At 35.4% G+C, this 24,467-nt stretch overlaps 1 protein-coding gene across 1 annotated transcript in view; it reads left to right on the top strand.

Moving 5' to 3' along the window:
* CNGB3 (cyclic nucleotide gated channel subunit beta 3) overlaps positions 1-24,467 on the top strand; it is a 140,507-nt gene that overhangs the window by 27,308 nt on the left and 88,732 nt on the right. The window contains exons 2-3 of the mRNA XM_074206446.1: positions 21,953-22,107; positions 23,451-23,606. Of these exons, the coding sequence (XP_074062547.1) occupies positions 21,953-22,107; positions 23,451-23,606 (311 nt within the window). The remainder of the gene's footprint in view (positions 1-21,952; positions 22,108-23,450; positions 23,607-24,467) is intronic.

Below are 24,467 nucleotides of genomic sequence, written 5' to 3'. Positions count from 1 at the left end.
ATTTATTAAATATCAATCAAAAAGAATTTTGTATTCATCAAAGAAAATAAAAAAAATCTAAAACTTCATTAAAATGAATTTTTAAAACTAAAAACTAAAGAAATGAAATATGAACTACCCCCCAAAAATTTTTTGAGACTTTAAAGTGTGCTGTGCTCTCCCAGCACAGCCTATTCCAATGTCTGTGTTTAGGTATGTAGAACAGGAAACATTTTGACCCATTCTACACCTCTGCTAAACAAAAATATGGATGATATTAAGAAAGAAAAGGGTTATTTTGAGGTACAGCCAGTTTCAACAAAGACATAGCTCTGTACAAAACTCTTTCTCCAATTCTGCTCATTTTAGGAACCATAGATAATGTACTCACAGTGCCCTCTGCTGTTAAATAGGGCAGTACCACATCAGCACTTATTAGACAGTATATCAGAGCAGAGTCAGGACAAATGTGAAGAAAAGGCTGACTAAAGAAGAATTAAGCCGTATTCACCCAATGCATTATCTTCTACAAATAAAAAGAATGATAGCTCTCTGGAACACACACACACACACACACACCCTACATAGGGGGATGGGGGAAGGGAAGATGAACCTCTTTGGGAACAAAGAAAAAACTATGGAGAAGGGGGCCCTGACTGATTCTACTGAAAGTTTGAAGGATTATGTAGCCTTGTGTGGGTCAGAGTAAGGAATGTAATTAGAGGAGACATTTAAAAAATAAACTTTGGGGGAAATATGAGAGTGAAAATTTCACTTGAAGGAAAATGTATTGTGTTAGGAAATATGGTTCCAGGGACAATACACTATATAAGGCTGCAAGGGCATTGAACATATCTAAGATCTTTATTGGGAATGGGAAAGAAACAAAATATACTCAGCATTTATTAAATACTCGCTATGCCAGGTACTAGGCTTGACTCCAATGCAAGAACAATTCCCACCTCAAAACATTCATATTCTAATGTAATAGATAGAATGTATGTTTGTGTATATGTGTGTGTTTATGTACATACATATGAACAAATAAGAATGTGAAATAACTTTTAGAATTATAAAATATATATTAGCTAACATTTATATATTACTTAATATGTCAGACACTGTGCAAAACACTTTACAATCATAATCTCATTTGATTCTCATAACAACCCTGGGAAGGTAGATGTTACCATTATTCCCATTTTACATATGAGGAAACTAAGGCAATTGACTCATCCACAGTCAAACAGCTAGTATTTGAAGTTGGATTTGAACTCAGGACTTCCTGATTCCATACAAGGTACTCTATCCCCTGAGCCACTTAACTGTCCTTAAGGACATTGTACTAAGTACCTTGCATAAAATGTATATATATCATAGCAAGCAAGACAATCCATCCAAAAATAAATGGAAATACATGAATGTAATGGGCTATTACTGCACTGTAAGAAATAATGAATATGAATCATTCAGAAAAGCATGAGAAACCATGAATCAATGTAAGATCTAGTAGGCAAATTGAGAAAACTACATGTACAATGTCTACAATGGGGCAAATGAAAATTTAAAAACACTAGCGAAATAAACAGAATTCAAGTCTGTGAAGCTATTATAAGAATCAGATTTGGTCACAAAGATGAAATATTACAAAACTAATAATAGCTTATATTTATAATGTGCTTTCAGATTTGCAAAGGTCTTTACATGTATATAATCTCATTTGCTCTTTCCAAGAATTCTGTGAGGTAGATTTTATTATTAATCCTATTTTACAAATCCAGAAAGTGAGACTAGGAGATGTTTGGTGACCTACCTAGGGTCACATGGTTATTTAGTGTTTGAGGAAGGATTTGAACCCATTTTTTGACTCCAAATTCAGTTCTCTATCTAATTTGCCACCTAGTTGCCTTGCTCTTTTGTTTGATATATTTACTAGTTTAGGAGAGCTAGGGGTTTTTTTTTCCTTTTTTTATTAATATAAGGGATATTATAAGACATAGGGGCAACTGGGTGGCGCAGTAGATAGAGCACCAAACCTGGAATCAGGAGTTCCTGAGTTCAAATCCAGCCTCAGACACTTCATAATTGCCTAGCTATATGACCTTGGGCAAGTCACTTAACCCCATTGCCTTAAATAAATATTTTTTTTAAAAAAGAGTAGGACATAACCGAAATGACTAAACAACATCAAATTTAGGCTTAAGAAGTCTCATGATCACCCAGAAATAAGTGCCACAGGTAGGATTTTAATTCAAAGTCAGTGATTTTTCCAATTGTACCACAATGGAATTGAATCTGTTGATTTCTCTACATTTTTATCTTATCTCCAATTATATCTCTAATTTTAAGAATTTTCTTCTTACTCTTACTTAAGGAAGTTAGAAAATGACAAGTTCTTAGCTGCCTCCCCAGTGTTTGTTAAATTGTTTAAGGAGAATTTCTTTACTGCCAATAAACAACTAAATCTAAAGGGAAAAAAATGATGAGCTGCAATTGATATTCTAAAATCAAATCTGGTTTGGAGAATCTGGAGATCAAAACTATGAAGATGATGAAAATGAAATACAATTTCATTGATCATCCACTAGAAAGATCTGCCTTTTTTCAATTTTCAAGGAGGAACTGTTAGGAGAAGCTAAAATTTAACATATGTAGATCATGTTTCTTTTAATAGTTTCTATTGTCCCATCATAATGAATATAACAGTGATTATCTAGGGGATAATTGTCCAATTTATACATTGATCACAGCTTCATATTGGGCCAAACTATGGCCATTCTAATATTTGGCATTTCTACCTAAGAGTGGTAAGGAGGATTAGGGTTGAAGAAGGAACTTGATATATAAAAAGAGAAAGAATTTAGAGCAGTTAGTCTCATCCATTACTGGCAACTCAGAAAAAAAGGTTTGGTGACAAAGAAGCTGAAACTACTATTTAGAATAAAGTTTGGGAGTCTATATTTGAAATTTATGACTTTTGATTACTCATGATAATTCTAACCCTAGGAAACTAAGTACATGCTTGAATTAATGACAAAACTTCTGACAGAGAGAGAGAGAGAGAGAGAGAGAGAGAGAGAGATAGAGAGAGAGAGAAGGGAAGGAAGGAAGGAAGGAAGGAAGGAAGGAAGGAAGGAAGGAAGGAAGGAAGGAAGGAAGGAAGGAAGGAAGGAAGGAAGAAAGAGCCCATAAATTCAGATAGGTAGAAAAATCCAACTTTTAGAAAAACTTTTATTTCTTCTTTTCAAAAGCTGAAGTTGTGGGAGAGAAAAAAATTGGTTGAAGATAATATTCAGGGAAATTCCCTAGGTATAAATTACCTAGCGTTTAAGTAAATCATGTTGAGTTTATAAGTGCTGGAAAATGGCAAGCAGTGTATTTCAATAATTCCTGAGATAAATTGTAAAGATGCCTGAGATAGAACAGAGTTAATCACTCCCAAGTAGGAAAACCCCATGGCTCCAGGGTTCCAGATGTGTGACTATGTTAAGTGAGATTATACTATAAAATGCTGCAACTCATAGACTATCTTCTCTGTGGTAATTAGTTTTAGAAAGGTTCAAGTCTCTGCTTTGAGTTTTGATTTTTTAAGCAGCAGTAAAAAATTCAATGCAATCAGCTCTCTTTATATTATTCAACTGAAAAATTAAACAAATTAACTAGCCCTTTGAAGCCCCCACTGCCACCCCCACCAACTACATTTCTCAAATCTGGTTCAGGCAGAAAACAAAATTCAAATTTTAATCTGATATCTCCCTCCAACTAAGAACTCTATCCTTGGCCCTGACTGACAGTCATTTTAGTAAGGCTGGGAAGGAAGATTAGAGGATTCACCACCTGTTGTGATTGGAAGATTTAGAGGATTGTCAAAGCAACAAGCATGACAAACCTTTGAACTTAGCAAAGGGGATCTAATACAAGCCAGATGACGTGTTTGGAATTGGTACTTTTTTTACAAGTTGACTTTAGTTTGTAGACAATGGGCATTTCTACGGCTGCTTAACTATTTTTCTCCAAATCACTCCTCATTTTCATCTTGCTTCAGTGTCAGAAACCGTAGGAGCAAATGAGACTATTTGTGTACTGAGCTTTGGGATTTACTACTGATTTCCTGCTAGATCAGGAGGCCCACCTACTGTGTTAGGCAGCTTCTTCAAATGCAAAGGCACCTAAGACAATCAGGGAATATCCTGTTGTTCCCAAACCCTAATGCTTATTTGTTTATTTAGAGACATTGAACTATAAAAATCTTAATAATCTTATTGATGCTAGTCTTCATTATATTGCTTCCTCCTTCTGCCTGTGTTAAACCTACCCATTCCTCAAAGTCCAGATCAAATAATAATCATTAACATTTACATAGTCCCTACTCTGTGTCTGGACAAATATTTTATGATTATTATCATTTGATTCTCACAACAACCCTGGGACAGAAGGGTATTATTATCCCTATATTTCAGATAAGGAAATAGAGGGGAGCCGTGGAGTTTTCCTACTTGGGAAGTTACTTGTTAATTGACCTGCCCAGGATCACAAAGTTAGTTAAAGTCAGAGGTTAAATTTGACCTCGGGTCTTCCTGATTTTATCAAATGTAACCTTTTCCATTATTGCTTCCCTTACACCCCACACATCCTATATACCTGGGAAGTAATTTCTCCTTCCACTATACTTACTCCATAAGTCTCTTATGTCAGTTATCACACCTCCTTTGTATAACACACACACACACACATACACACACACATACAAACATACACACATACACACACACACACACACACACACACACAGACATACACATTTCCTTATATCTTTCCAACTAGCTAGAAAGCTCTTTGAAGTTAACGACTTACTTATTGGATGGCTCAAAGCTTAGGAGGTTTGACACTGGGCATACTTCTTATGTGAAAGATAGTAAATCTTCCTAGTTTTGTTGTTATTCTTGCTTCTCTTTACCTATTAATTTTTATAGGAGATGCAAATTATCAGTCATCTGAAGAAAAACAGTAGTACCTTAAGAACTCACCAAGTTCCTATGGAACTTCTCTAACAGAACCAAATGAAAAGAGTTTGGGGCATCACAGGATTCTCATTAGAGATTAAAAAGGGAAAAGAAGGCTTTCTTACCCTAAATCAGATAGAGGCTTGAGACATAGATATAGATCTTGTTAATAAGAGAGAGTTCAAAAGGCAGGTAATCTTAGCCAAAGGGCATGGTGGCATATAGTTGGATTTAGTACATAGTCATAGTAGCTGTTAGTCTGATTTTAACTAAGAAGAGATTTTTCTAAACATTGTATCTTAACCAGAAAGAATCGAGATGATCAGCAAATAGGAAGAGATGAAGCCCAGAAGTTTATAGTAGAAATAAAATTCTGAAATGTCCAGGTTTGTAGGTAAAAAACTTCATTTCTATCTTTTTTTTTTTTAGGTTTTTGCAAGGCAGATGGAATTAAGTAGCTTGCCCAAGGCCACACAGCTAGGTAATTATTAAGTGTCTGAGATTGGGTTTGAATCCAGGTACTCCTGACTCCAGGGTCGGTGCTTTATCCACTGCGCCACCTAGCTGCCTCCATTTCTATCTTTAATACCATTATAGTTGCTAACATTGTGAGCTTTGAACTAATTGTGTGCTATGGTTAACTATACAAAGCAAATATATCAGTAGAAACTTTAGTAACAAAGACATCTACAAAAATCAGTGGAGGTTTCTATGACACAGACTCACCAGCAGAGTCTCAGATATGGTATTTAATAGGAGACAGCTGTAGATACTATAAGATCTCAATGGCAGAGAAGGTCCATCTGAAACAAGAATCAATCATGAAATCTATTAGTCAACTATCTCTTCCTTTCTGAGTGTAGCAGATGAAAGATTAAATGATGAAAAAAATTCTAATTTATAAGATTATCAATTTACTAAGGAATATATGCCAAATTACCTAACAAAGTCAGACCAGCTTAGCCCTGGAACCCAAATACAGGAACAAACAGATCTTGATACATTAAAAACAATCAAATAAGGCCAATTAATTAAAAGGAAACAATACAGAATTAGGTAATCTAATTGCTAATTGAATGAAAATTAGGGATTTTCAAAGTTAGTAACAGGAAAGGGAACAGATACAATTCCCTAATTTCAGAAAATGAGGTTCCCTACTCCCCCTGTTTATAAACAGTTAAAGGAATATAGAAACAATAACTGATTGACCAGCGTGGGACCAGTTTTCGGATAAGACATTTGTATTGTTCCACACAGTTCCTGTGGAACCAGGACAACATACTAGCGCCATGCCAGGAAACTAAATCACTTCCATTTGAATTGTTTTAAGAAGATTCTGAAGATCACCTGGTAGGATAAGGTACCAGACACTGAGTTTCTTTTTCAAACTAAATTGAAAAACATTCTAATTCAACTGCAGAGAGAGCTGGGCTAGCCATGTTGTTTGAATGCCACTGTATACTTGTCTAAAAGACTATTTTACAGAGAACTCCACAAAGCAAGAATTACATAGTGGTCAGAAGAAACAAAATAAGGACATTTTCAATCTGAAGAACTTTGCAATTGATTGTATGACATGGGAGATACTTGCACAGGACCTCCCAGCATGATGGGCCCTCATGAGAGAAGGTCTTATGCTCTATAAGCAAAGCAGAAGTGAAGTAGCACAAAAGAAAGGCAAAATGTACAAATTTGGAGAATAAGCTCCATATGTTCACATGGATTAATTATGCCTGACCTGTGGTAGAGCATTCCAAGCTCATATTGGTCTGATCATTAACATTCTGTAACCTGACTCTAACATGTGATGAGAATGAAGGACACTCAATCCTGGGTTACTTGAAATATCCTACTGTGAGAAAATTTCTTACATCAATCTTTGCATCTGACTGAGTTTCTGGTCAGCATGACCTCAGTCCTTGTGTAAAGGTCCCTAAACTGAAAGAAGAGGTGGACTATTTTACCAGCCATACAGGAATAGGTTCAAACAACACAGTAAGGTTTTCTCCCAATTCCCACTATTGAATAATTTTCTCACAAGACAGAATTTGGATTAGACCATAATTAAATTTAAACTAAGCTAGTTCCAGAACTAAGTCACAAGATGGAGTCAGTGTGGTGCTCTCAGTTCCCTTAATTGACCACATGCTGTCCTAATCCCTTCATTTCTCTCATGGGTATTATTTCGCTAGTCCCTTGGTTACTGTTTGGCATCTCCACTAGATATTTGGCTGCAGTTCATTCTACTGTCAATGATTGAGCCTCATCCCTTCAGGGTCACCTGTTGACTGTCTTGGCTCCTTTCTACAAAGATGCAATGATTAGAAAGCATTTCTCTGAAAGACAGATAACAACTCTTTTAGCCCATAGTTTTGATTATATAATCCACTGCAGCCATCTAAATCACAAGAATAGAAAGTAGGAAGGACATTTCCAGGCTAAAATCAAGTCTATCTTTTGAATTCCCTTCCCCTTATCCCAAGTCTCTATCTGACTTTTGATGAGAAAATCTTTATAATTTATTTAATCAAAAATTTGTTTCAGAAAATTCATAAAAATTTTGTAAGTTTACTAGGTTTTTTTTCTTTACTAGTCTGCCATGAAAACAAATGGATAGAGGAAAACAAGAAAAAAAAATAGAAGGGACTTCAACAGTTATACCTCTTTTTTCCCCAGATCCCTGCCTTCACATTCAAGTGTGGCTGGCAAATATCTCTCTCAGACTTTGAGCCAGACTATTTATCTTTGCATCCATCTAAGCAGCCCAGCACAATGCTGAATAATCTAAAAATGATTATTAAATTAAATTGGAAGCAGATGATGGAGGTAATCAAGTCACCCAGAGATTCTCTGCAACAATGAACTGCTCTAAATGAGCAAAAAATGAATGTGAAATTGTGTAATTTTTAGACTTGCGAATGGATTGTCTCACTTAGGGAGAAAGAGAAAGAGTCAGAGATAGATAGAGAGACAGAGGCAAAGAGAGAGAATATAAATGTTCATGTCAGAAAATATCCACTCCTGTCAAAAACTTTGCATTCTAAGAAATTAGAAAGTAGATGAAGGTGCTGTCACCAAACACAAACAAAAATTTAATAGTCTAAGTCAAGGGTTTATAAGATGCATAGCAGGGTGCTAGGCTTCAAAGATAGCATATATTTTGAAGCAAAAGAATGAAAGAGATCCCACCCCATCCAACCTCTATATCCCTCCCACACACATACTCTAAGACTAATTGTAGCCTACAACATTCCCCAATTTGACTGGAACCAGATTATTATGTAACTGGAAAATATTTACAACACGACAAAAAAACACAATAAATATAAACAATATTACAGTTTTTAACTAAGTCAAGATGTAACCCATAGGAAATGAGCTCATCTGCAGAATAGTGGCTCCCATTTCTATTTGAATTTGTCTCCATTGTATTAAAGAATAGTCAGAATATCTGTCCATAAGTAGTATCAGGAATAAAAGTGTGAGAAACAAAGTTTCTTGGTATTTAAAAAACAATTTATCCATTAGGTCAGTCAATAATAAATAAATTGATAATCAGTGATTTCTCCTGGTAACCAAAGACCCAAAAGGAGAGTCTCTCACCAGTAGAAATGAAAGTCTATCTTTCTGACAGCAAATTACTAGAAATAACTCTGACAAAAGAAAAGCAACTCCTGATTGTGGATATTAAGTGAAGTGGGTTATGAGTTTTCAACTACCCCTGATTACTCCTGGTGAAAGATGGGGAGGTCAGCTGATAAATGAGGGTTGGTCATGAATTTTGAGGCCCTTCCAGCAATCGAAGCACCCTGATAAGGTTCTCTTTGATTTTACTTTTCCTTCATGAATCCCTCCAAACTTTAATGAAGGAATTAAGGTCACATGAATGACTATTGGTGACTCTTGGTAGTGAATTTAGCTTTTTAAAAGAGTTCAGACTAGCTTTTGTTTATGGAAAATACAGAAAATCCCAGACCAGGCCCTGGGAGGGGCTGATATGTGACCATGTTCCTCAATCAGTTTCTGGAAACCAGTTTTTTCCAAACCAATTTTTTCCTATATAAGTTAAAACTAAGAAGTGGAGATTTTTAAGAGAAGAGGATATTAATTACAAATTGATATTAATGATCAAAAGATACAACATTTAAATGACTTTTCCTCAGTAGTTTATATTCTTTGGACACTGAAAGAAGGGGAGAGAAGTAGAGGGGGGAAAGGGGTGAAAACAAGTAAAAATACTGATTAAAATTCAATTCAATTCAATATCGTTCCCTTAGTACTCTAAGCCAGTAACTTTGCTCAGTTTTTCAGGTAAGAAAAAAATTTTTAAATTGCTCACATTCATTAAATTCCTGAAAATTCCAATGTATTTCTGATGTCAGCCATTTGGATATTCCCTAAAAAAGATGCCAATCATCAGCAATCCATACTACTCCATCTTTTGCTTCTCTCCCTGTGTCCTTCCATATGTTCAATACAGGATTCAGTGCTTTTCTCATTTTCTCCTGACATGACGAAGTGGCCAACAGAGTATACAGACTGTCAACCTGTCATCCCTTGTCTTTGTCCCATAACCAGCCCATCTTCTTTTCTTAGCATATATTTCAATGGATATCTTTTATTTCTAAGTTCCTCATAGGAGTTGTAGCCTGTTCACCCCATACCATGCACCTCTCAATTGTCCTCTGTATGATCCTCATCATCAATTCTTTAGAGACCAATTGGTTCCAAGTCTCTTAGTTATACAAAAACACTGGTGCTAAAAAGATGGGTTTTTGTTTCTGGGACCCATTTGGGGTCCTTAAAGGACTTTCCAGTTCCTTTACTCTACTCCTAGTTAATGCTAAGTTTAAGTCACTGTCCATTTGTACTATCTATCCCAGATACATTTACAGATAGGTAAACTCTATAAAAGGGGATCTTGGAGTTTGTGAACTTTTGAGTTTTATTTTATTTTGTAATCTATTGCAATAGAACTGGTTCCATTGTAATACTGTGCAGCTTGTCTTATGTATTTAAAAACCATAACCTGAGAGACTTCACCAGACTGCTAAAGGGGTCTGTGACACACAGACACACACACACACACACACACACACACACACACACACACACAAACAAACAAGGTAGGAACTTCTGTTCTATAGACAGGCAATATAATTATGGTATCATTTTAGAGTAGTAATTAAACAATTGGAATAGTCTACAATTGGAACTATCCCAAAGTGGAACGACAACCTCAAGAATCAGCATGAACTTCTCACTGGAGAATTTCAAGTAAAAGGTGATGGTTCACTTATCCAATTAGGGGTAGAAGGGCAGAGGGAGGTCTGTTACATCACTGCGATTCAGTGATTCTGCTCATGTTCTTACCATGAATAGAGCACCAGAAAAACACCAAGATGGGCACAGAAAGCATGAGGCTGCCACACAAGAAATGATGTAATGCTTTTGCGCAAGCTTGACCCAGTGTTGGTAGGTCATAATCTGGCCTCTTCCTCCCTTTCCAGTCTTCTAATACTTTACTCCCCAGAACATACTCTTCAAACTAGAGACAGGGGCCTTCATGAACAAGATAATCCATCTCTTCTTGGCTCTGGGCCTTTTGTTTGGCTGCCCTCATTACTGGAATATATATACATATATATATATATATATATATATATATATATGTACATACATATATATATATATATATATAGCTTGCTTTGTATGTATTTGTTTTCATGATGCCTCCTCCTCCATTAGATTTTAAGCTCTTTGAGGACAATAGCTGTCTTTTGCCTATTTTTATGTCCCCAGTGCTTCCTTAGCCCTATTGCCTAGCATACGTTATTCTTTATTCATTTTTTCAGTTGTGACTGACTCTTTGGGACCCTTTTGGGGGGGTTTTCTGAAAATATGGGAGCAGTTTGCCATTTCCTTCTCTCACTCATTTTACAAATGAAGAACTGAGGCAAATAAGGTGAAATGATTTGACCAGGGTCACATAGTTACAAAGTGTCTAAGGGCAGATTTGAACTTGGGAAGTTGAATCTTCCTGTCTCCAGGGCTGGCCCTCCATCCTCCAAGACATTAGGTGAATGATGTAAAGGTTAGCTATAATTATTTTATATCTATAGTAACTCTGTTCTTACAAACTACTGCTTCTTTATTGGGATAAAAAGGGCATATTCCATCATCAGTTCACTAGAGTCAAGATTGAAAATTTCATTCATCTGATTTCTTTTAACATTAATTTCCTTCATATTATTGTTGTTATTTTATAATTTTTCTCTTGGATTTATTTACTTTACATTGTGTCAGTTCAAAGTCAAGCCTTTGAAAAATTCCTCTTATTCATTATTTCTTATGATATAATAATATTCCATTACATTCATATACTACACTATATTCAGCCAGTACTCCAGCTGAGAGATATTCAGTTTTGCTTGTAATTTTTAGTTACCAAAAAAAGTGCTATGGGGAAAATACTGAGTGTGGAGTGAGAGGAGTCAGATTTAAATCTCAACTTGGCTTTTAATTACTTCCATAACCTTGAGCAAAATATTTGACTTCTCTGTGCCTTAATTTTCTACACATGGACTAGATGATATCTTAGGTTCCTTCCAGTTCTAAATCTATCATCCTATACCTGAGACTTTTTTTAAAAATTTTTGACCTTTTGAAGGTATATAACCAGTTATAAGATCACTAAATCAAAGACAGTGACCAGCTTAGTCACTTTTCTAGAATGGCCCCAAATAATTATGCACCATTTCAACACCAATGATAAAAATTGTTCCTATCTTTCTACAGACCCATCATTTTCTATTTCCAACCTTTGTCATCTTTAATTATTTTTTGGGTGTCTGGTAAAACTCCAGATCTGTTTTCATTTGAATTTTACTTTTTTGATTTTTAAATAACCCACAAGTATATCCTTCAAGGGCAAAGAGTCACTTCCATGTCTTACTGAATTTTTAGAAAAGGATTTTAAGAAAGTGGCACAGTGTAGCACTAGATCTCAAGTCAGGAAGACCTGAGATATTTGAATTTTAGTCTAGATACTTATTAGCTGAGGGACCCTGGAAAAGGCACTTAAGCTCTATCTTGTCTCAGTTTCCTCCTCTGTAAAAAGGACATAATAATAGTATTTACTTCCCAGAGTTGTTGAAAGAATAATCATCAGTCATGCATTCTCAGTGTATATAGAAACCCAATAAAGAAACTTCTTTTGCTAGTGTAGTTAAGCATCTGATGTGCAATTTAAAATTTTGAGATCATGAAAAAATGTCAAGATTATGAGCAATCTTGAGATTATATATTGAGAGTTGTCCTGGGCAATAAGAGATTGTTTGACTTTTTCAGACTCATCCAACTTATTCATGTAAGAACTTGAGTATTGGTCTTCTTGAGTCCAAGGCTGTGGTGTCTAAATCAAATAGAAATGGAGGTCTTAATGATTCTTGAAGACCACATTTTGACTTAGAAAATCACAAATTATCAAAATTTATTTTCCATTATATTTTTATTTTGTTATTTTCCTATTTCATTTTAATTGAGTTGCAACTACACTAAGGAGTGTTGTTAGGGTAATAGAGCCTGCAGGTCACCTGGTGTGTTTGACACCTCGTCACTTTATACATATTAGTGTTATATGCTGTTATATTCTGTAGGGTACAACTTCTGGGGGGCGGGGGAGAGGGGAGGGCAGCTAGGTGGTGCAATGGATAGAGCATGGAGGCAGGAGGACCTGAGTTCAAATCCACTCTCTAATACTTATATAGCTGTGCTACTTTGGGCGAGTCACTTAACCCCATTGTTTTGCAAAAAAAAAAAAAAAAGCAAACAAACAAACAAAAAATGAGCTGGAGAAGGAAATGACAAACTATTCCAGTATCTTTGCTAAGAAAAACCCAAAGGGGGCCACAAGGAGTCAGACATGACTAAGAAACAACTAAACAATAACAATTCTGTCTGACATTGTGCTAAGTACTAGAGAAACAAAAAAAAGGCAAAAAAAATTTTAAAAAGTCCATGGTCCCAGTAACTCACATTCTATAAGTAAAGACTATAAGCAATTTATATTCATCAATTCATCAATTAAATGTTAAGGTCTCTCACAGATACAGACATCCTATCTGTTTCTCTCATTGGTTGTATCATGATTTTCCAGCCTTGTAGCTCTAAATCCTAGGTGACAAGAGGTACCTCTGGTTTGCAAGCCATTTGAGTCTGATTCATTCACAACAGAAATAAACACCAAGGACACAACCCCCAACACATATGGACTGGAAGAAGAAAAGACTTGTGAAGTAGGGTTAACACCAGAGTAACAGTCTCTGGCGGTGAATTGCACTGTAAATTGTTCTACAAGGATCAAGAATAGTTTTCTTTCAAAAATTATGCAACTTTCTCCATATGCACATAACCATATGTAGAAATGAATGTGTAGAAACACAACCATATGCAAAAAATCAAATGTGATAAACAACTCAAAATGTCTGCAGTTTTTAGAGGTGAAAAGGAGGAAAGGCATGAGTTATGTCTTCACTGCCTAAACTTCTAAGTTTTATACCGTATCTATATTGCTTTTTCCCCAAATCATAATTAGAATAAGGTGACTAGGGCTTTGCTCCAGAGCACAAATTCAGAGGGTTCAGAGAGTCCTTCAGCAGCTTTACACAACTTAACTAACTCCCAACTAGTATCAATAATAAGCTAATAGATGATGGGTTCTCTCCTCCCCTGCCCAGTTTCATTCTCTTCTTCACTTCCCCATCAGGAGAATTTGCTTTTGTCTTGTCTAGGCCCTAAAAAGCCCAGAGCACAGTAGTGACTATGCCTTTTCCTAATCAGAGCTCTTTGTTAACTTTGAACTCTATCATTTAAAGAGATTGGAAAAATCAACAACAAAAAATCAACAATGATTTTAAAAGACAAGTACAGATTTTTTCCCTAGAATTAGACTGACCTCTAAGAAATTATCTCTGCTTATCTGTCAACTTTTGAACTATCAGTAAATGTCTGAGTCATTGAAGGAAAGCAATAGTCCTCACACCAAATTTAAAAAAAGAAGAAATATTTAAAAACTAAGCAAAAGAGTTAGGGACAGAATATTTTCCTGTTCTATCATCATCTATTATTTAAACAAAAAAAAAAGAAAGAAGATTTTAGGAGAATTTGGAGAATGCTGAAGCATACATATATCATACATCAATCTATCCATCAATCAGCAAAATTTAGATCAATCCCACAAAAGGAATTTTGCTGAATCTAGTCTTCAGCAAGAAAGAATTATTCGGAGGAAATTTCTGAAAATGGACTTGAAAAAAATGTCCAGAAATAAATAGTAGTCCAAAACACTATTTAAGGAGTATAGATATATTCTAAGCCCCTGTTTATGTGAACCTGCTGTTAATATCAGTAGAAAAAATAATAATAAATTGGTCAAAATGAATAGTCCCCCAAATTTCTCTATTCAACTCCTTACCCCCTTTTTTATTTTTTCTACCTTCTTAGTCATATTTCATTTATACCATGTAGATGCTCCAAGGAAATCAAACCAAGTCTACAAAACACACAAAATGAAGTGGCAACTTGACCATTAGCCAATAAATTCAGACTACATAGGCAGCCAATTTAGATAGTCTAAGTGCCAATGTGATTGGCTTTTTTCCCTTGTATTATCTACTGATCTCTAATTGGCCAGAAACTTGCCAACCCTCTAAATCAATTTACACTATGCAATCCTACTTAGGAACCCTGTTAAAAAGCATTCTAACATTGAATCTATTTCATTTCAAGAGCACAGAGTATCAATGGCTACTACAGTTTTGCCTTCTTTCCCCAATAGTTGGCCTGCTATTATGGCAGTCATTTTTCTATATGAAATCTTTCTCTCACCCTCACCACATGGTCCTTATATTAATCTGAATTTTCTTTTTTTAAAGTAATATTGTAGAGGAAAAGGGTAAAAAAAGTAAAATTGAGTCGACTAAACAGATGTTTCTGTTAAAAAAAAATAAAAGACAGAGTGTAGCAGAAGACTTGATGAATGTGCCTCGAATTATGATACTTTATTTTGAGTGGGAAGAGAATATTATATTTCATGTTGGTGGTTGTAGGTTCCCTTTAAAAATGTTCCCAATAATCCCTTGATAATAGATTAGGCACAGATGTTATTGTAGTAAAGAAGTATTTGTTATTCATTTGAAAGGTTGTTCAATTTCAAGTGAATGTTGAACTTTCAAGCATACTAAGTAAAATGTTTAAATGGGATCACTGGCATAATAGATAGGGGAATAGGGATTTCTTTATCAAGTAATTTGTTTCCTTGGATAAGGGTGTTACTGCAGGCATTTCTATATTATTTAAGATAGATTGGATGCTGCTAGACTGCACATGTCAGCCTTCATTATTCCTTGACAAACTTTAAATTTCTCATTGACACACCTAGAAAGAATCCCACACCCAATGATGAAATTCTGTACTTGGAACCAGGAATAATGAAGAGGGAAGAGAGAAGACAAAAAAGAAAAATGGGTATAAAACCAAGAACCAATGAGAGTTCATCTATTGCCCTCTATCTCATTCCCGAAAGTGACTACTCTGAACTTTTTTTCTTCCCTCTCAAGTCTCTACTCATGCTTTTATTCTCCATACTTAGTAAAGGATAATTTACCTCCTATCTCATGAAAAAAAAAAGACAGAGGCTATTCAGTCATAATCTGGAACTTGAAGTCAGTTAGATCAATTCACTTTTTTGAGATAAGGAAAAAGAAACTCAGAAAGGATATAACTTGCCCACAGTCACACAGATAGTAAGGATTAGGAGCAATATTTGAACCCAGGTTCTCTGACTTCAATGTTCTTCCTCTTTTACCATATCAACCATATCTTCCATACACAAAACTTCATGACCTAGTCTTTCCTCTTTTTCTCTTATGTCAGAAGTATTTCTATTTATTACTAAAGCTAATGTTATGTCTTTTCTCACATTCTTTTTCTCCCCTTAAACACACACACACACACACACACACACGTCCTCTAGAGACTTGCTCCTATTATCGTCCCCCTTACTCTCATGAACTCTCAGTGTCTCCTTTCCCATAGTCTTCCTTCCATTTGTATCAAAACATGCCATGTTCCCTTTTGCTAAAAATGACTTTGCTTATTCCTTCTATATCCTATCTAATTGTTGTCCCTTCTTTCTAATACTCTTTATTTAAGTCATATTCTTTTTTTTTAAAAAAATGTATTGTCTGTGTCTAATAGCCCTGATTTCTTCATAGCCTACTCTCTCTTATTATCCCTTGCAATGTAGCTTCCATCCCCACCACTCTACAGAGATTTCTATCTCCAAGATCACTACTCATCTTCTAAACTCAAATAATATGGCTTACTTTCAATTCTTATTTTCCTTGATTTCTCCATGGTGCTTGGTGTTCCTAGTTATTTCCTTCCTACAGAAACTCTTCCTTCCTCTTCAGAGGTACCATATGCTCTTTATTCTCCTCCTGCTTCTTTATCAATGATGGTCCTTTTTCCCTTCACTGATCTATTAAAGTGGTTTTTTTTTGGCCTTCCCTTTGCCTTGCTCGGTACTTCTATTTTGACAGTCACCTTTCTCCAGAGGACTCTCAAATCGATCTGTAATTACTGACCCTAACTTACAAAAGTATTTTATTTACTGAAAAGGGTGGAAAAGAACACCTACATAGAGTAAAACAACTTATAACAAAATAAATAGTTCTGAGATCTAAGATAAAATAGTTGCTCAACATATGAGATTATCCCTGAGATACCTGAGTGAAAGTAGCCTCTCTCTCTAAGGCAAAAGTACTGACTGATGGCTTCAGTGAATTATTTCTTAGCTCTTAATTTATATTAAACTATTTTTAGAACTTGGGAGTTTATTGCTGAAAAACTCAGAATTAAAAAAATATTTTGAGACTCTGGGACCATATCTGTGTCATATCTGGCAAAAGCATGGACCTGATGATTCTCAATCTAAGAAATGAGTCATTACATATTATCAAGCCCTTATCTGAGGTATGAGAAGCTAGATCTTATTGAGAAGTCAGAGCTTACTTAAAAAGCCAAACATTTATTAAGAGCCTACCTTGAATTAGGCTCTATTAAAGAGTACTAAGGAAACAAAAATGGGCAAAAGACTTTGCCCTGAAGGGGAAAGGGGGAAGGAAGATGGAAAGTATACATAAGCTATGTTTAGGATAAATAAGGAATAATTAACAAAGGAAAAGCACCAGGATTAAGAAGGGTTAGAAAAAGTTTCCTGTGGAAAGCAGAATTTTAGTTGGTTCTTAAAGGAAGCCAGGAAATCTAGGAAGCAAGAGATGAAGGGGAAAAGCATTTCAGGAACAGGCAACAGCCAGAGAAAACACCTGGACCAGAGAGATTGAGTGTCCTATTAGCAGATCAAAAAGGATGCCAGTGTCATTGGATTGCAGTGATCATGGGATGGGGGGAGATGGGTTAAGAATGCCAAACAGAGGAATTTGTATATGATCCTAGAAGTGATGGGTTACCAGAGGAGTTTGTTAGTGGAGAGTTGACAAAGAGGGGGAACATGGTCAAACTTGAGGAAAATCATTTTGACAGTTAAATGGAAAACAGTGGAGTGGGGAAAGGCAGACAGACCAACCAGCAGGCTATTACAATAAACCAAGAATAAGGTAATGAGGATTTATAATAGAGTAAAGGTAATGTCAGAGGAGAGAAGGAGGGTATGCTCAAGACTGGATATGGAGGTGAGGAAAAAGTGAGGAGTTGAGAATGACTTCTAGATTTTGAGCCTGTGGATCTGGGAAGATGATGTTGTCTTCTACAGTTGTGAGTTTGAGAGGACAGTGGTGCCCTCATGAATAATGGGGAACTTTGGAGTGGGAAGAGGGTTTAGGAAGAAAGATACTGAATTCTGGTTTAGACATGTTAGCTTTAAGATGTCTACCAAAAATTCATTTTGAGATGTCTGAAAGGCTTTGGAGATGCAAGATTGGAGGTAGCAGAGAGATTGGGGTAGGACAAGAAAATGAAAAGGTTTGTGGAGAGTAGCATAATTAGATTGCTTAGTGGAAGTGAGGGTCCAATTGAGCCTACATAACTTTAATTTATAATGGACCCAATCAAAACAATTGCATGATGGGGCAGCTATGTAGCTCAGCGGATAGAGCAATGGACCTGGAGTCAGGAGGACCTGAGTTCAAATTTGACCTCAGACACTTAATAATTACCTAGCTGTATAACCTTGGGCCAGTCACTTAACCCCACTGTCTTTTAAATAACAAAAAACCCAATTGCATGAGTTTCTCCATCTCCATTCAGCAACACATTCAAAGGTTCAAATGGTGGGAATGATGGAGACTGAGGTTGGCAGGGCAAAATCAACCATAGGCTAAGGGGGCAAAGGACTCAAGAGAAAAGAGTTCATTAAAAGGTTGAAATGGTGAAGAAGAGAAAGTAAATGATGCTGGAATAATAACTTGGGAGAGAATTGAAGGGGGGATTGGAAATTACAGTGCAAGTCAACTGAAAAGATTCAAAGAAGCCAGGAAAAGAAACTGCTTACCAAAGACAGAGCACAGAAACTGCCAAAGCAGTCAGGGGTCTGAAGATATGGAAAGTTAATCTGATTTCAGGAAAGCCTTAATTCTGGGAGCTGAGAATCATGATAATAAACAGGCAGCTAATTTATAGCAGTGGATGATATTGGACATGAAATCAGAAAGACGAGTTCAGATGCACAACACTAGTTGTATGATCCTGGACAAGTCACTTAATTCCTGCATCAGTTTCCTCAACTATAAAATGGGAGTAATAATACCAGAATAACCAGGGTTATTCTGAGGTTCAAATGTGTTTATATTTGTAAAGCACTTTCACAGGGTAGATGCTATATAAATATTATGAGACATTTTCCCACAAGAAAGTTACACTTATGACCCTGAGGTTGAGTTGCAGCATCATGAAGGTGACATTCTTTTTGAGAAACCATTTCAATCTACTGAAGGGGGTGAATGGGTCTTAGGCCAGAAAGACAGACAGAGGGAGAAGGAGAGAGAGAGAGAGAGAGAGAGAGAGAGAGAGACTAGAGAGAGAGAATTAGAACATTAGAGCAGAGGCTCCAATTTTCCTTTTTATCAAGCCTTTAACTTTATTCTTTCTCTATTTGTTTGGTTACTGGAGCTACGTGCTCATATCTAAATATCTTGGTCACCTTTCTTTGGATGTACTCCAAATATGCTTCCTACATGCAGAATTAATTATAACACTCTTTTTTTGGCCTGACTAGGATAGAATAAATCCAGACAATCACGTCCCTAATTCTGGACACTATTCTTCTCTTGATACAACTGACAATTTTATTAGCTTTTTGGCTACAACAATACTGACTCATATGGAGTTTCTGGTCCCCTAACAAAGACCTTTAGACTTTTTCTATTGTTAAGTCATGTTTACTTCACTCTGTACTCATGAAGTTGATTTTGGAAACCAAATGAAAGAATTTATATTCAATCTTATTCATGTTCATCTTATAGATTTGGATCATCCCTCTAATTTTTGACAGTCCTTGTATCTTGAATGCAAACAGGCAGCTAAATGATAACTTTTTAATCTGCATATTTGTTTTTTAAACATTTTAATCTATTTCTTTATTTTAAATATTCTTTTCTTTTTCAAGTTTGAGTTCCAAATTTTCTTTCTCCTTCTCATCTCCTCCCTTATTAAGAAGGCAAACAATGTGAAATCAATTATACAATCTGAAATCACACAAAATATATTTCTGTATTAACCCTATTTCCAAAAAAAAAGCAAGAAAAAATAAAATGAGGAAATTATGCTTCAATTGACACTGAGAGTTCATCAGTTCTCTAATTCTGGAAGTAGATATTTTTTATCATGATTTCTTTGAAATTGTCTTGATCATTGTATGGAACAGAATAGTCAAATCTTCCATAATTGATCAATTTCTGATATTATGCATAATGATTTCCTGGTTCTGCTCAGTTCACACATGGTACTTACCATATTTTGTTTTGTTTTGTTTTTTTGGAAACAACCTCCCTCCTTGTCATTTCTTATAGCACAATAGTACTCCATCCGAATCGTGTATCCCAATTGTTCAGTTATTCCCCAACTGAAGATCATCTCCTTGTTTTCCAATCCTTGGCAATCACATAAAAAGAGCTGCTATAAATATTTAAATAGATAGATACATAGATACATAGATACATAGATAGACAGACAGATACATCTTTTTTCCTTTTTCTTTGATCTCTTTGGGATGCAGACCTATTAGTGGTATTGCTGCATCAAAGAGTATACACAATTTTATAGTCTTCTGGGCATAGTTGGTAGATCAGTTCACTACTCCACTAACAGATCATGAGTGTACATATCTTTTCCTTATCCTCTCCAGTTTTGATTGGTAGGAGATGGTGACTCAAAGTTATTTTAATTTATATTTCTCTAATCAATAGTGATTTAGAACATTTCATATGACATAGCATTAATTTCTTCTTCTGAAAACTGCTTGTTTATATCTTTTGAACATTTATCAAGTTAGAAATGGCTCTTAATTTTTTTTTAAATTTGGCTCAGTTCTACATTCAACATTAATTTTAGATATGAAGGTTTTATCAAAAAAATTTAATGTAAAAATGCTTAATGGAACCTTATTGTCTATGGTATCTTTTAGTATAATGTGGTTTACCTGAATATTTCTTAATTAGGTCTATTTTTGCTTTGTCTAAGATCATCATTGCTACATCTGCCTTTTTTTTTACTTTACCTGAAGAATATTAGATTCTGCTCCAGGTCTTAATTTTAATTTTTGTCTGACTTTCTGTTTTATGTGTGTCTCTTATATACAACATATTACTGGTTTCTGCTTTCTAATCCATTCTGCAATCTACTTCTTTTTATAGGTAAGTTCATTCCCTTCACATTCACAGTTATGATTACTATTTCCCTTCATCCATTTTTTTTCTTTTTCCCTTTCTTTTAATCATGTCCCTCCTCAAAAGTCTATTTTTCTTCTAAATAACCTCTGCTTCTCTTAATCTGCCCTCTTTTTTAATCACCCCTATCCACCCCCTGGGAGGGAGACAGGGAGGAAGGATGGGAGGGGTGGAAGGAAGGAAGGAAGGAAGGAGGAAGGAAGGAAGAATGGGAGGGAGAGAGGAAGGAAGGAAAGAAGAATGGGAGGGAGAAAGGAGGGAGGGAGTCTATGATAGAAGGAAGGAAGATCTTTCATTCACTGATTCATTCATCCATATCTAAATAAGCATCTACTATGTGCAAAGCATCATTCTAGGTGCTGATGGAGGCACAGAAATAATTAATCATGAAACTTATAATCATTACAAAATTATGTATTATAGAATAATCCTGGACTAAATAGTTTATTGTTAATGTATTCCCCTCTTTCTGAAACAAAGTCTAAGAAAGAATATCGACTATAATTTATAGGATTCATTATTTTCACTTCTACTGTGTCAGAATTAGAGGGCAATTTGCATATAGGAGCATTGCTACTCCAGGACCACAAAGAATGTGGGACATTCCAGAACCCTGGACTGGCAGTCAGAAAACCAGTTTCACATACCAACCAAAACCAACTAGTTTTGTGACCTGTCACATGGTACAGGTCACAACCTCTCTAGATTTCAATTTCCTTACAAAAGGAGTGTAGACACAGCGAAACCTAAAATTATCAGTTCTAGAAGTCTGTTGTTCTAACCCAATTGTTGTTCCTTTCAAAGTGTCAGTTTCCTATTGGCAGAATTTTATTAGACCAGGAGTGTTTCAGAACAAACTTGCCATTAGAAAAGATCTTTTCAATAATGGTGAGAGTAAATCAATATTTAAAGAAGATACAGTCTATTGGAGAGATCATGTGTTTTTCTCTTGATATACCCCTTCAAAGGTCCATCTCTAAGCACCTTTTCTCTTTGCTTAAATAGCCAAGGTAAAAAGCCACATCAGAACCTCATTGCAAGTAAGTATGTTGAAACTCAGCTCCGGGAATTTGCTATGAAGATGCGTCAAAGGACAGCCTATTACAAGAAAAAGTTGGAAGAAGGGGATTTGTCTTCCCCTGAAGTCAGTCCCAAAGCTAGTAAGTATTTTTTTTAATCAAAGTATAATGCCAGAGGAAAATTAAAGCCAAATGTACTTTAAGAAATGTTTTATAAGGGAAGCTAGGTGGCATAGTGGATAGAACACCAGTCCTGGAGTCAGGAGTACCTGAGTTTAAATCCAGCCTCAGACACTGTGTGGACTTGGGCAAGCCACTTAACCCCATTTGCCTTGCAAAAAACTAAAAAAAATGTTTTATAGACAGGCCATATTTAGAATATTCCCAAGTAGAAATTATTCTATCTCTCTCTCTCTCTCTTAAGTACTTACCTACCCTTTTACCTACCTACCACTCTCACTTCTTAGCATAGTATTAGGCATGGTGTATGTCTTCAAGAGATAATTAATGTATTCAATTGAGTATATAAAAATTCAATTCCTTTCATAAAATATTGATTATACAAAGACAAAAATAAAAGTTCCTTTCCTCAAGGAGGAGGAAGGAAGGGAATAGAAATAAAAGTAAATATAAAGATATGCAAAGTAATATATAAATTAATTCAAAATAGTGATAGTATAAAAACGAGGGGATCAGGAAATGCCTGGTGAAGGAGGCAGTCCTTGAGTTGTTTTTTGAAGGAAGCTGAAGATTCTACATTTGTCTCAGTGAAGGAAGAAGCATATTCCCAAAAAGAGTGATTGCTTAATTTCAAAGGTAAAGAGGAAGGAGGTGACATCCTTCCTATCCAGATATCAGTTAATAGAATATTTTGAATGGAACAGATAGTGTGTGAAGAGATGCGAACAACTGTGAGTGACTGAGTCATTTACCCAAATTAACTACATAGTACATATGAAGAAAAATAATATCTGAATCTGAAAAAGAAGTGATTAGTGAAGGATTTTACATATAGATATATTTGTTTCTAACGGAAGCTATCTCTAGGAACATATGGGAGAAGATAAGAAAAAGGGAAAAAGAAAATTTACATGACAATCTTATTATATATTTAAAAGGAATAGCAAGTTGTACATAAGAGATTTACAATTTCATAAGCAATCATCTTTTTATTATACCATGTTATGGAAATGCTTATTTGAGTTCAAAAATAAATAAAAAAATATTTTAAAAAATAATGCTAGGAAAATAGGTGGAGGCCAGATAGTGAAAGACTTTGAATGCTCTACTGAGAAGTTTGTATTTTATCTTAAATCCAATAGAGTCATTGGTAATCAGTGATGGAGGATAAAGGATGTCACAGTCAGATCTTTGTTTTAGGAATATTAATTTGGCAACTATATGAAGTATAGAATGGAGAAGGCAGAGAAAAAAATCACATATGACCTTGAGAAAGGTTTTCTCTTTTTTCATGGCATGGTAAGCTGCACCTGCAGTTCCTTCTCCCCACCCAGGAGAAGATGAAGCTAAGGAAGAACAGGAGCACTACTGTGACATGCTGTGTTGCAAATTCAAGAACGTTCCAATGAAAGATTATCTGAAGAAGATGAAATTGCCAACCAGTATAGATTCACAAACAGGTAAACAGGAGGCATCTGCACTAAAATCAACTGTCAGGGGCAGCTAGATGGAGCAGTGGATGGAGCACCAGCCCTGAAGTCAAGAGGACCTGAGTTCAAATCCCTTCAGATACTTAATTACCTAGCTGTGTGACCTTGGGCAAGTCACTTAACCCCATTGCCTTGCAAATACAAAAACAAAACAAAAATCAACTGTCAGTAATTTATCACCTAACAAGCATTTATTAAGGTCAAGTATTATATTAGGCACTGAGATTTTAAAAATGAAACATTTGAACTTCATATAGAGTAAAGCATTATTTTTTTCTACTCATGGACCCATAAGAGATCATGTATTGCACTCATAAAGACTTGCAAGAGGTAAATCTAGGTAAGGTTATCTACCTTAATTGCTTCAAATAGAAAACTGTCTCAGTTTCATCATCTATCAAATGAAGGAATTGAACTAGATGTATGATAAGCAGTCTTTCAGCTTTAAATCTAAGATCTTTTGATCTCATTATGGGGCAGTTTTGTATAATGGATAGAGGGTCAGTCTTGCAGTCAAAAGGATCTGGATTCAAGTCCTAACTCTGACATAGCTGGGTGTCTGTGGAAAAGTCGCTTAAATACATAATACCCCCAGGAGACTCTCTAAAGTTATGAGTTGTTATACGGAAATTCTCTCAATCAAATAAAACACTAGTTAAGACTCAAAAAAAATTTAGAAAAGCCCTTTTAAAAATTGTTTTGTCCAGTTTCTTCATTTGACAGTTAAGGAAATTAATACCTAAAGACAAAAAAATGAAGTACCCAAGGTATACAGGAATTAAGTTTTGGTAATAGTAGCAAGGCTTAACCTCAAATCTTTTGGCAACAAAG

Source organism: Macrotis lagotis, chromosome X, assembly GCF_037893015.1.
Source record: "Macrotis lagotis isolate mMagLag1 chromosome X, bilby.v1.9.chrom.fasta, whole genome shotgun sequence".
NCBI classification, from domain to species: domain Eukaryota; kingdom Metazoa; phylum Chordata; class Mammalia; order Peramelemorphia; family Peramelidae; genus Macrotis; species Macrotis lagotis.
The sequence above is the reverse complement of the archived record's forward strand: the minus strand, read 5'-3'. Positions and strand labels throughout refer to the sequence as shown.